Here is a 13,851-nt window from a genome sequence, read left to right on the forward strand (position 1 = left end):
GGAAAGAGAGAGGTAGAGAGACGGACAAGGGTGGGAAGAGGAAAATATGGGGTGAGAGATCGGCAGGAAGGGAGAAAAAGAGTAGGAGAAACGGGGGCTAGGACCGTGTCTGAAGGAAAGAAAGACAAATATACAGTATATATGTGTATATACAGAGAGGGAGAGGAGAGAGTACATGTGTATGTGTGTGTACGTGGGATCTCTCCCTCTTGTCTCTCCTCAGTGGGTTTCCACCATCCCATGTGTTCCTGTGGTCCACATGCTGACATCATGCTGTCATTTTTCGGCGGCCCAAGACAGACCAATAGTCCAAATACAAGAGCTACACAACCAGAGGACACTGCAGTGACAGAGCAGGGTCTGAACCCTGCTGGACAATAGGGATCTTCTCAGGGGTCCCCAGAGGACTCCCTCGCTGTGTGTGTGTGTCCATCTGTATGCATATGTTTAATGTGTTTGTGTGCTTTAGGGGGGGGGGGGGGATGGGTCAGTGCAGCAGGCGGTGTGTGTGTGCTGTGGGGGGGGGGGGTGCCAGCTGACTGTGAGGCGTGAGGGGGCCATGTGCTGACCTCTGACCTCCACACGTCGCTCCCCCCTTGTTTTCTGCGACCCCCTCTGTCCCTCACACACACACAGACACACACACAGACACACACACAGACACACACAGGATCCACACGCCGTCTGTCACCGGCCCCCGACAGGCGTGACCGAGACAGGGAGAGGGGAAGGGGGGCCGGACCCATGCAGCCACCCCTCCTCCTCCCTAAGTCCCTGACAGTGACCCTGGGCTCCCCCCTCTGTCCCCCTCCCTCCTCCCATCCTGGTCCTCCTCAGCCACACATCGTCTCTAAGACAGATACATCATCTGCCAAGAGGCCCACTCCCATTAACACTGATAGACGGGGCCCCAACCAGGCTGGTCGACTGGGGGGTGGAGTGGTGGGGGGGGCTGGGGCTGGGGCCATGGCCAGAGGGGTTGGGTCCGGGGTTATTGCGGACTGTGTTTAGTGGAGCAGTTACATCATTCATAGTTTTGTTATGGTTTTGTCTTTATGTGGAGATCTGTGACTGTGGCATGGCATGGTGGTGGAGGTGTGTGTGAGGGGGTGAGTGCATTTGTGTGGAGTGTGTGTGTATGTATTTGTGTGGTGTGGTGTGTGTGAACTTGGCCTTCAGAAGGGTCAACTTCAAGTGAAGGTGGAGGGTTTTTTGGTTCTAATTTTCCTGCGATCATGATTGGTCTGATTTCAAATACTACACTTCCTGCTACATTGAAAATGGTTCATAACTAGTGTTATTAACATCTATAGAAATAGTAGTGTGTGTGTGTGTGTTTGTGTGTTAGGGTGCTCTAACTGCTGTTCAATCCTTTGTGGTCAGTGTGGAGTTCTCAACAGTGGCTGCAGGTTAGTGCTGTCACCATGTGGTGGTACATGGCTACTGCATTCTGTTCCAAAAGACCTGTATGTTAGTCTTCGCCCTCAAAAAATCAAATCAATCAAATAGAATCGATCAAATATAAAACAGCTGATAGGGAAACATCTGTTTATAATTATCAATAAATTAAGAGAATATACAGCAGATACACAATATATATATATATATACAGTAAGTATTGAAGAAATTAACTAAAATAAAAATCATTACTCCAAAATTGAAGTAGTGGAAAACGTTAAATCAAAAGACGGAAAAGAAAAAAAAAGAAAGACTAATTAGAGAGTGATAACTCATTCAAACCATTTATATAATACCTATCCTTTACACGTCTAAAATTAAGAGTGGCAAACTGTAAATGGAATCAAACCGACACATGGAAGGTGAAGGTGAGAGTAACGTGCTACACTGAGAACATGAACAACCCTTTCCAGCCACCCCAGCCCTTTTCCTTTTCTAACTCTGATTCTCGTTATTTTCTTTCTTCTTTGTAGGCAGTCTGTCTTCCGCCTGCCTCACACTTTCTTATTTTTGTTCGTTTTGGTGTTCAGAAACTACCCCTCCTTCTGTCCCGACACACACTGACTAAAACACACACACCTCAAACACCACAAACACTTTCTAGAATGTGTTTCCTCTCCTTCATTTCACTGACATGTTCCATTTCATACAGGATGTGTGTGTCCACACACCTGCACGTGGGAGGGTTCAAGGTGGAGGCTGTCTTACATTTAGCAGAAAGTGTCTGCTAAATGACTAAATGTAATGTCCTTCATTAGCTTGGGAAAGCTCCACAGGATAGACATACCTCATGTAATTCTCCCACTCTGTAATTCTGCTGGGTTCCTGACCAGCAATCAAACTTCCTTTTACAATGAATGAGAGGTCATTTGAGACAATTGGGAGGCACTGATAGACGCAAGAAAGAGAGAGACAGAGTCGAAATGAGAGAGAAGAATATTATTGGATTGGCACAGTGAAAAGCTGTTTATATTTTTCTTCCTAAGATGGCGGCTGTTGTGTACAATAATGCGGTTTTCAGGTGAGTCTCTCTCTTTCTCTCTATTTTACTCTCGCTCTCTCTTTCTCTTCCTCTTCTTCTTGTACCAATTAGGCCTTCTGGTATGCCTCCAGAGACAGAGGCTTCTATGGGGTTAATTAGAACTGTGGACTTTAACAAGGCCTGCTAATTGGCTAACATCAAAACCAGCTTTGCTTGGTCATACCAGTAATGAAATGTCAGGTCATCTTTTCCTGAGGGGAGAAGAAAAGCGAGAGAGATGGAGAGAGAGAATGTGTGTAAGAGAGAGAGAGAGAGAGAGAGAGAGAGAGAGCGCGAGAGAGAGAGAGAGAGAGAGAGAGAGAGAGAGAGAGAGAGAGAGAGAGAGAGAGAGAGAGAGAGAGAGAGAGAGAGAGAGAGAGAGAGAGAGAGAGAGAGAGAGAGAAGAGAGAGGTGTGCTTGTGTGTGTCTGTAAGAAAGAGAGAGAGAGAGATACAAGAGTATTGCATCTATTTTTCGACCATTTATATCCTTTCAAATGTGGTACGAGACGTGCTTTACATTTCTCTTTAACTATCGTCGAGGTCACAATATTTACAAATAGGTTTATTAAGAATTGGTTTTCAATCTTAAACTGCCATGAAATGATGGCCCTTTCACATGAAACATGTTACCTCCGTAGCGCGACCATAGATTGTAATGCTGAGTGAGTCACTGAGTATTGAAGTGCTAATAAATAGGTCCATATGTATTTCAGTTTGGTATAATAGGCTACTAATTCGTGATCGATGCTCACTGAACTATTTTAATACAATGTTTTGCATTACTAGTGTAGGATCTAAACACTAAATTGGTTAGCCTACTTCTTAAGTAACGCTTTTGATAGAAATATCGAAATTTACAATTTTATGATGCATAATTCCAGTGAATCTGTTGAATTTAAAAAGCCTATGCCAATTATATCGAGTTCACCTTTTTAGTTCATTAAGTTAGATCGCATTAATCATAGGCTAGATTCTAATTATTACAACTAGGCTACTTATATGCAAATTATGTGATTTGCATTTGAATGCTTTTTGATCTTTACCCAATTGTTTGTAATTTTTGTTTTTGCTTGTCCAGTTCGTAGCATAAACGAACTTTCTTTTAACCTTTTATTTTATTGTGCAAAATGATGACGAATTTATGACGTTTAAACCTATATTGCATATTAATTTATCGAAAAATAAATCTGAAAACAGGTTCAGAATTCTTTTTTACATAAAAAAAAACAAAGTAAGGCCAAACGTTGTTTTATTTCAGCAAATTACACGTGATTCATTTGTATTATTATAATAACTATACATATGAGTTTGAATTGATCAAACATGAGCTGTGTTTACATTTATAATTGTGCTGTTACATTATAATTGTTTATGTGGGTGTGTGTGTGTGTGTGTGTGTGTGTGTGTGTGTGTGTGTGAGAGTGTGGGTGTGTGTGAGAGAGATAAAGAGACAGAGAGAGAGAGATGAAGAGAGAGAGTGAAGGAGTGAGAGAGAGAGAAAGAGAGAGAGAGAGAGATGTCTTGGTCTCCTGTGGGGCTTAAGGAGGATGAATCAAGAGCTTCTCTGTAACATGTTTCTGTTTCCCTGCCAGTCAAGCAAGAAGGGATGAAAGGATGGAGGGAAGGATGGAGGGATGAAACAAAGGAGGGAGTAAGAACAGGGATTTCACTCTGAATGACTCCTTGTAGCGGATGTATGGAAGTGGTAAATGGGATACATCTAACCCCTCCCCCCCCCCCCCTCTCTCTCTCTCTCTTCTGCAGATATCAGGATGTCCAAAGCAGCAGAAGATGAGAAGCCTGGAGTAGAGCTTCCAGGGGAGAGCACAGGTACTTAGCACACCCTTTGCACGTATCATTCTTCACATTTCTCAAATGTTCTAAAAAGCGGCAGTGTATATGATTTGTCATGTTGTTTGTGTAACCTGTCACTAGACTTTAGGTCAATGCACAGCTAAGTTATTCACATGTAAGGTGTGTTCTGGTGTTCTCTACCCAAAGCAGAGACATCTGTTTTTCAGATCTGGAATTTTAACTTTTTTAAGTACCAGTAAAGATTTGCCTGGCTGTAGGGTTCAAGACAGTATCTAGTCTTCTGCTCTGTCATTCTGTCTTTTTCTCTGTTTCTCTGTATCCCGCCCCCGTTTTGATGTTTTCTGTCCTATCATCCTTTTTCTCATTTTCCTAACTCTGCAGACTCTGAGAGGAACACACCAGACATCAGTGATCAGGTTGGTCATCTCTGCTCTTTACTGACAAACAAATGGTAGACTTGTTTATCAGCCTGTTAGCTAAAGACTACAATTATATGATACATGAAAGCACATTTATTTAATAATCACACCTAATTTGGTTGGGATTTGTACCAGGATCTTCACATAATGGCTCTTCACTAACTCAATGAGGCAATTCTGTAATTGGTCAAGCAGCTGTGTTTCTGTCTCAAAGGTGAATGCTGTCTGGACGACTTGTTACTAAGTTGTCTGTCTCCTCTTTTACAGCCTTTAAAAACAAGTCATTTCAATCTGTCCCCCACGCTGGCCAGCTCCAAAGTAAGTTTATTTTGTTTTTGTGTGTGTGTTATCTAAAGCATCAACACTGACGCCCTGAAGGAAGCCAAGACCAGGTGCACTTATATGCAAATCAGACACACCCACCATGTGAGAACGGCCGGGGGGGGGGGAGCACTGTGTGTGTTTGAGACTTAGAAAAAGAGACAACGGCAGAGAGAAGAGCAGTTTGCCTTAAATCACAGAGGCAGAGAACTTGAGAGCGATTTTGACATCGAAATTGAGGGAGAAGGGGAGACAGACAGACAGACAGACAGACAGACAGACAGACAGACAGACAGTGACAGACTGATGGATGTGTGATGACAGGGGGGCTTCAGGTCAGACTAGATTGGCAGGTTTGAAACGCTCTGAAATTGTGTACAGAACGTTTTTCAACTTTTGCGAACGTAGTGAGCCAAGGTAAGACCTGCAACCTGGAGAGGAGGAGAAAGAGACTGAGGGAAAGAGAGAGAGAGAATACACTTTGCCTTTACAAAGTATATTTTTGGGGCAGTTTCTACCTCATTTATAGTGACAGGGAGAGAGAGGAGATGTAGGAAATGGCCCTGGCTGGAATCCAATCTGGTCTGCTGTGGTAAGGCCTCAGCCTGCAGCGGGTGGTTCTTACTCTACCCAGTGAGCCACCAGCACATACTGCCTTCTCCAGAAGCTGAACAGCATTTTTTGTTTTATTCTCTTTTGTTTCTTTAATCATTTTTATTACTCCTTTATTTTTATCGCCTTTACTAGAAAGAAATGGGAACATTTAACAAATGTATGTTGATCATCTGTGAAAAACTCTGATATTGATGTACCCCCCTGGCCATTGTCTTGCAGGGTAAGACTGAGGAAGATCCTGAGATGACCACCAGCCATGTCCAGCCCCCTGCTCCACCCCAGCAGCACGCCCCACACCCTCACACACAACTGATGCTGGCTGGCAGTCAACTGGCAGGGGTGAGTGTAGCAGCGCTGGCTCGAAGTGTGTGTGTGTGTGTGTTCATCATTGTCATTGTTTGTGTGTGCAAACTAAGAGTTCAGTACATGCAGCTCTGATGTAAGAAACGGGGGCCTGTTTTGCTTTCCTTGCTCACGCTCTTCCCTCACAGCCTTACTGACTCATTGGGGTAACACTGGGTCTTACTGTGCCACTGTGCTGTCTCTTCACCTCTGATTAACCCTCCTCTCCTCCTTTCCTCCTCTTCACCTCTGTCCAACCCTCCTCTCATTTGGTGAACGCTTCACTTCTTTCCACTTCCGTCTCTTGCTCTTTTTTTGCTCCTCCTCCTCTCCTTTTCCTCTTCCCCCTCCTCTTTTTCCTCCTTCACTCCCTATTCCTTCTCCTTCCCGCTCTTCTTCCTCAGTTGGCAGCCCTCCTACCTGCCCAGCAGCAACTCCTCCTCCAGCAGGCTCAAGCTCAGCTATTGGCTGCTGCCGTGCAACAGTCTAACGCTGCACACGCCCACGCCGCTGCCCATGCCGCTGCAGCAGCCAATCAGGCACAGGCACAGGCTCAGCAACAGCATCAGGCTGCCAAACAGGAGCAGAGCACTGTCCATGCTCCGCCCCAGCTGTCCCTCTCTCAGCCAATTCAGCTAACCGCCCAGGTGAGAGAAGCCAATCACCCGTCACTTTTAAGAGACGCTGTTAAGTTGTGTCTGTACTTGGATCTGTACTTGGTTGAGGGCCTTGCAGTTTATAACGCTTGCTATCTCTCTTCTGCCTTGCTGTATTGACAATCCACACATAGGACATTATCTCACATTTATTGGCATAAGATGTTCAGTGACTTGAGATATGTGCTGTTGACCTTGACAGGATCGGCTGTACATTTAACTCTTTGATTCCCCGCCCCTCCCCCGCCCCTCCCCTGCACGTCCCCCCCTCCCTCGCCCCTCCCCTGCCCCTCCTCCTCCGCCCCTCCTGCAGGATATCCAGCAGCTGTTGCAGCTGCAGCAGTTGGTTCTGATGCCGGGTCACCACCTCCAGAACCCAGGCCAGTTCCTGCTTCCCCAGGCCCAGCAGCCCCAGCAGGGTATGATGCCACCCTTCCCCACCCTCCCCCACCTCCATCCACCTCTCTATCTATCTCTCTTCCTCCTCCTCACACAGGAGTGTTCTAAAGGATGGTGTGATTATAACCATTGCCCCTCTTCCCCTTCAGGTTTGCTATCGACACCAAATCTGATTTCTCTACCTCCGCAGAACCAGGGGGGGCTCCTTACCTCCCCTCCCCGAATGGGACTGCAAGCACAGGTACAGGTGTGACGGAGTGAGGGTGGGTGGGTGGAGGAGTGGAGGTTGATGTGTGGGTGTCAGTGTGTGTGCCCTCTGGTACACGGGGGATCTGCCTCCAACAGTGGAAATCAAACGTCTTTGTGTTAATATAAGCCGGAACATTGATTCTTTAACACCATAGGCTCCTCACCCCCACCCCCGCCACACACACACACACACTCATGTCATGCAAAGGACTGAACAAGCTATATGGACCTCTCCTCAATACTATATATATATAAGAGCGCATGTCAATACTTCGGTGTGGTCACCTCTCCACCACTCCCACGAAGGATAACCCTGTAACTCCCTTCTCTCATTTGCCGTAGCGTCGACATGGCGACAGTCACTTGTCACTCCAGAGGGAGAAGAGCGATGGGGGGGTGTCTTCAGGAGGGGGCGGGGCCTCTGTCACCTCCGTGACCTCCCATGGGGAGGAGCCTAGCGACCTGGAAGAACTGGAGCAGTTCGCCCGAACCTTCAAACAGAGACGCATCAAACTGGGATTCACACAGGTGAGCGCTGTGTGTGTGTGTGCTTGTGTGTGTGTGTGTGCGTGTCTGTGTGTAACTCATCTGTATCTATCTCTCTCCTCCAGGGTGATGTGGGTATGGCCATGGGGAAGCTGTATGGTAATGACTTCAGCCAGACCACCATCTCCCGCTTCGAGGCCCTCAACCTAAGCTTCAAGAACATGTGCAAGCTCAAGCCTCTCCTAGAGAAGTGGCTCAGTGATGCAGGTGAGTGACGGCTCATAGACAGAAGTTGCATTTTGCAAAAACTTAAACTGCTAAAACCCCCTATAATCTTTGTCCTTGTCTCTTTCTCTCTCCCCCCCCCCCCTACCAGAAACCATGGCAATAGACAGTATGCTGCCCAGCCCCAGCTCTCTCTCCTCCCCTATGATGGGCTTTGATGGGTTGCCAGGGCGACGCAGAAAGAAACGCACCAGCATCGAGACCAATGTCCGAGTGGCCTTGGAGCGCAACTTCATCTCGGTGAGTCAGACTGTGGTTTGACCTCTGACCTGACGGTTTATGTCACCTTATGTCAAGCGTCTAGTGCTAGTTCCTTCAATGTTGTTTGAGCGTTGATGTTTGTGTTGTTCACCTCTCTAAATGCCGATGTAGGATGCATTAAAGTCACTGGAATATTGCTGGAACACTGTTTTCACATTCTGTTAGAACCAAAAGCCTACCTCAGTGAAGATCCTTATTGTAACATTACTGAAGATTGTTTTGACGTTGTTCTGACGTGGTGTTCTTCCAGAACCAGAAGCCTACCTCGGAGGAGATCTTGCTGATGGCGGAGCAGCTGAACATGGAGAAGGAGGTGATCCGCGTCTGGTTCTGCAACCGACGGCAGAAAGAGAAACGCATCAACCCTTCCAGCGCCACCCCCCCCCTGCCCAGCCAGCCCCCCCCTGTGACGCACAAACCCCCCTGCTACAGCCCGCACATGGTACGACCCCTGCACCCAACCCCACCCCCTCCTCTCCTACACCACCTTCACCCTCACCTTTTGTTTGGTCCCCACCCTGTGCCCAGCTTGCCCAGATCCCTAAGATCCCTTTCCTCAACAACCTCCCACCCCCAGCCCAGGTTGTTGTCGTAGCCCCCTGTGAATGACCCCTGTATGTCCTCTACCCATCCTGCATTGCTCCCTCAGCTTCCTGCATACAGTTCTCTGTCATGGTGATGTCACTACCACAATTTTTGACTCCCATCACTGGCTAATTCTAACCTTAACACTACAAGAGATCTGTACATCTACCTGTCTCTCTCCTACTTAAATCTTTAATCTCTGGCTGGCTTTCACCTACTTGCTTCCTCTCTCTATCTCTCCTTACTTGTTCCTCTCCCTCTCTCTCCCTCTCTCTGTCTCGCTCCAGATGTCCAGTCAGGGACTGTCCCAGGTCGTCACCACTCTCAGCACAACAGGTGACAAGCCACTAAATGCATTGGCATTTGTTTCGCGTTTGTTAAAAACACTGTCATTGCCAAAATGTTGCTTTAGTTTAAATCATTTTGATTGAAACAGTAGTTTATCTGTAATAGAATTAGATTTTCATTCATGACATCCCACTCTTGATCTCCTAGCTACCAGTCCGTCGCCATCGGTCACCTGCCCTCTGACCCCAAGTGGCTCTGCCGGCGGCAGCTCAGGCCCCTCCTCTGTGACCCCGCCTCCACACAGCACTGCTAGCCCCGCCCCTCCCGGCCTCAGCACCCAGGGCATGAACACTGGGTGAGTCTCTCCTTATTCTCTATATTTCATTTTCCCTCTCTCTCTCTCTCTCTCTCTCTCTCTCTCTCTCTCTCTCTCTCTCTCTCGCTCTCTCTCTCTCTCTCTCTCTCGCTCTCTCTCTCTCTCTCTCTCTCTCCCTCCCTCTTTCACTCTCTCTCACACTCAGTGACAGTTAATCTGGGGTACGTCTGATGAACCAACCTATACCAGTTGAGCAGCAAATCTGACCTTTTCAATTTTCGCACTTACACGCACACACTCACACACACCCACACACACAGTAATTTAGAATGCACTTATACCTGTAGAGACATGCATACATTTTTCAACAGACAATCCTCCAAACTGAATTTCTGTTGGCACGTATAATGTGGTGTTTGTTATTCATCTGCTTTTGCTGAAACTTCTAACCTCCCTTTGTTTTTCTTCATGTGGGAATCTCTGTATGTGTGTGTGTTTGTTTGTGTGTGTGAATATGTATCCATACACACCACAGGAACACAATGATGGGAGTAAGCACAGTCATGAGCCAAGCTCTTCTCGGAAGCAGTCCCCTGGCCACAATGCAAGGTGTGTCTGCGTACACATGTGTGTGTATGCATGCGTGTGTGTGTACATATGTAACTGATGTCCTCCAGCATCAGAGATTGATTTGGGAACCATGTAGACAGAACAGACAAACTGTCTGCTTGACTGTAGAGATGTTCCAGTGCCAGCTCTATTTCCAACACGCTACACGATTAAGAAAGAATGTGCAAACATTTTCTTTGAAATTGACTATCACCTCAAGCAGGGATTGAAACATTGGCTGCCTTGGGTCATGTTTGAGTTGGAAATAGCAAATCAGAAAGGCAGACCGAAGCATTGTGAATCAGAGAGAGAGAGAGAGAGAGAGAGAGAGAGAGAGAGAGAGAGAGAGAGAGACAGAGACAGAGACAGAGACAGAGAGAGAGACAGAGAGAGAGAGAGAGAGAGAGAGAGAGAGAGAGAGAGAGAGAGAGAGAGAGAGAGAGAGAGAGAGAGAGAGAGAGAGAGAGAGAGAGAGAGAGAGAAAGAGAGTGTGTGAATGTGTTTCTAACCCCTTCATTTTGTCCTCAACCTTCATCTCGGTTGCATCAGCTTTACCTTATCATAATGACTTGTCTAATACTTCTAATGCACCTCTTCTCTCCTTTCCTCTTCTTTGGTCTCCTCTCATCTATTCTTCTCTTCTGTACTCCAGCCCTAGCTGCCAGTGGTGGTCAACTGTCCATTTCCAGTCTTGATACGAGTGGCCAGATGATTCTGGGCGCGGCCCCTGGGGGTCCTGGCGGTGGCAGCCTCCGTCCTTCCCTCTTCCTCAACCGCCCCACCCTGCTGCCCATGACAGCGGGTGCCGCAGGCATGGGATTGGTCAGCGGCCTCAGAGAGTCCCCACCCCCTGGTGCCAGCGGAATGAGCCTTGGTGAATCCCTCTCCCCCTCTCCATGCTCTAGCCCCGCCTCCTTCTGCTCCTTTAGTGAAGCCTCCCCCCCGCCTCTGGACGAGGCCATGGCCGAGTGACGGAACCCAAAAGAACCTATCAGAGGAGGGAGGAGGAGTTTCAGGCGGAGTGCTTTACAGAAAACAAACCTCGCCTTTCAACCAAAGCCATCTCTCTCTCCCTCCGTTTTTTTCTCCCTTGCGCTCTCTCACCCCGAGTCTTTTGAAGCCAAAAAAATACACAGATAGAAAGGGGAAGGAGAGAGCAAGCAAGGGATGATGGAGAGAACAGGAAAACGGGGGAGATTTAAACCAAAAAATAAGATCTTATCGATACAGTTGGAGGGGTGTCATGATGGGACGTTTTGTCAAAAGTTTTTAAAAAGAACTGTTGCTCCTTTCTGTGGAAGAGTGAGAGGAAAAAAATTGATGGAAACTAGAGCAGGGAGGAAACACATAACGACTGTGTGAGAGATGGGTGGCATGGCAAGGTCATGAGATGAAAAGACAAACATGGATGAAGAGCTGAAAAACCAAAATGTAAAAACAAGTAAACTAGAAAGGAAGATACACAAAGATAAAAATGACAAACATGCCAAAATCTCCAAAAACCAAAATACCAAAAACTGAAACCAAAAAAATTGACATTAAACAGAAGAACTAACGGAAAGAAAAGCTTTACTTAAAGACTTCTGACATTGAACTGTCCAGGATCGACCAACACTCTGTTACACCAAACACACCAAAACTACATTTCACACCATATCTCCATATTGTTTTACAATTATTTTGTATTTTTGTATCGATTGTGGTTTGATTTTAAGTGGGGGAGATTGTATTTCATGCCAAATAATAATACTAGTTTGATAAATATATATATCCATGTTTCCAAAAAGTGTGTCCACAGTCCACAGTACCTACCTCTCTTGAATACTAGCTTTATCCTTGAATTCTATAAAATGTCAATGCTGTGGTGGATTTAGCAGCTATATTTCTTAATTACAGTTATACACTTAACAACGTATCAGTGGTTCAAATCATTATCTGTAGATTCTTTTTACATTGATCATTGTCATCATCATCATGACAACATTGATCTGTTGTTAACATTTCAAAAAGAGACTTGGATTTACAATGGCAGAAAAACAAAATATAATACCAACACCTACACACACACACAGTCAAACTTATTGAAACCAAAAGAATCCCCATTTCTCTGCTCTTGTTTACGTTTTTCATGCCAGCTCATCTCATTATTATGGACAGACAGTCATTCTTGGATACCAAAGCCTTGGGAGAGACGCATGTGTTCACAAGAGACCACAGCTGTGTCACACACACATACACACACCCTGAAGACCGGAGAGGACGACTCAAATCCCAATAATATTATTTGGGAAACGAGAGAAGACAAAGCAGTATTCTAATGTGTGCGTTCCTCCAGAAACGCTGTGCCTCAGAACCCTGCCCCACACCCTTCCTTCACCTTGGAAGAAAGGACCACAAAGAAAAGAGAGAAGATGGAGGGAGGAGAAGGAAGGAGTGGAAAGATCCAGACAGGTGCCAGGTGAGCAGGACCTGGATCAACCAGCAGGGGGTGGAAGGGGGGTGGAGAGTCATAGCAACAAGGGACCAAAACCAAAAATAAACAAGCAAACCAAAACCTAGGGGTGACTGAACCGAACAGAACACAAACCAAACCAAATACAGCGCCAGACCAGAGAGGAGGAGAAGAAGAGAAGGTCAAAGAGGGGAGAGAGGGATTGCCAGGCCTCCTTTTGTCTGCTGTGGTCCATGCCACAGACACAAGGCCCTACCTCTCTCCACCACCCATATTCCCTCCCTTCCTCCCTCCTTCTCTCGATGGTGTCTTCAGTTTGTTCGTTTTTGCATCCTGGACAGAGGAGCTCAATTAACCTCAATGAACTGAATATCAGAATTATGGGGGGGTTGTTTTTGATTTCAATGGTCTGTTTGTCTATAATGTATGACTTTGTCTCTTGCTTTTTTATTCTAATGGGGATGATATAGGGGTGGCCAGCTGTATGAACTATTTTCATAGCTTGTTATTATTTTGTTTATTTCTCTTTTATTTCTCACGTGATTGAAATGTAACTGTGATAAAGCAGATTCTTTATTTGATTGAGAATGTTGTGAAAAAAAGCCAAAACAAAATAACCAAAAGCAAAACTGTACTGACACAAACCAAATAACAAACCAAACCAATGCACAACAGTTTGAGAGGGTCCATTGAGCGTCCAAACGAGGACCAGGGCTGATGGGGGCAGGTGGGTGGTGTCAACTGACATACCAGCTGACCTTCTGTTTTAGAAGGAAGGTACCTGTTAGTGCTTCTTTAGTTTATTTTTAGGAAAACAGATCTATGTTTTAATGCTTACATATTCATGCTCCTGTACAGAAAGGCTGTGAAATGATCCTTCTTGATAAAAAATGTTTGATGATAATGATGATTTGATTTTAGAACCAAAAGCTTTAGACTGTATGATCTTTGAAGATTTCGTATTTATTGTGTGAGGGGGTGTGTGTGTTTTTTATTGCAGAAATTATTTGTATTTTATGAACTCTCACTCATTTATTTATGGCTTGATTAATTTATGTATTTATTGATGTTCCTTCTATTTAATGATTATTCTAAGGGTTTTAATAGTGTGGGGACTGCGAGGTTGTGTGGGGGGATAAGCTGTGGCCAAACTTTAATACTGAAAGACTAAAACCAAAATGAAAAGGTTCTTGCTTCTCTCACAGACTGGGTATCTGCTGTGAGAGTCTGTATCTTTGCTGTAATGACCAGAGAGAGAGAGAGAGAGAGAGA

The 13,851-nt window shown here is 45.8% G+C and overlaps 1 protein-coding gene across 1 annotated transcript in view; it reads left to right on the forward strand.

Annotated features, from left to right (window-relative positions):
- The window catches only part of pou2f2a (POU class 2 homeobox 2a), a 31,735-nt gene extending 18,142 nt beyond the window's left edge, over positions 1-13,593 (forward strand). The window contains exons 2-16 of the mRNA XM_067255888.1: positions 4,246-4,311; positions 4,678-4,712; positions 4,983-5,033; positions 5,871-5,990; positions 6,398-6,640; positions 6,963-7,068; positions 7,198-7,289; positions 7,640-7,825; positions 7,909-8,050; positions 8,160-8,308; positions 8,580-8,771; positions 9,202-9,250; positions 9,410-9,557; positions 10,054-10,127; positions 10,780-13,593. Coding sequence (XP_067111989.1) covers positions 4,246-4,311; positions 4,678-4,712; positions 4,983-5,033; positions 5,871-5,990; positions 6,398-6,640; positions 6,963-7,068; positions 7,198-7,289; positions 7,640-7,825; positions 7,909-8,050; positions 8,160-8,308; positions 8,580-8,771; positions 9,202-9,250; positions 9,410-9,557; positions 10,054-10,127; positions 10,780-11,099 — 1,973 coding nt within the window. The 3' untranslated portion in view covers positions 11,100-13,593. The remainder of the gene's footprint in view (positions 1-4,245; positions 4,312-4,677; positions 4,713-4,982; positions 5,034-5,870; positions 5,991-6,397; positions 6,641-6,962; positions 7,069-7,197; positions 7,290-7,639; positions 7,826-7,908; positions 8,051-8,159; positions 8,309-8,579; positions 8,772-9,201; positions 9,251-9,409; positions 9,558-10,053; positions 10,128-10,779) is intronic.
- Positions 13,594-13,851: the final 258 nt, after the last annotated feature.

Source organism: Osmerus mordax, chromosome 18 (genome assembly GCF_038355195.1).
Source record: "Osmerus mordax isolate fOsmMor3 chromosome 18, fOsmMor3.pri, whole genome shotgun sequence".
NCBI lineage: Eukaryota > Metazoa > Chordata > Actinopteri > Osmeriformes > Osmeridae > Osmerus > Osmerus mordax.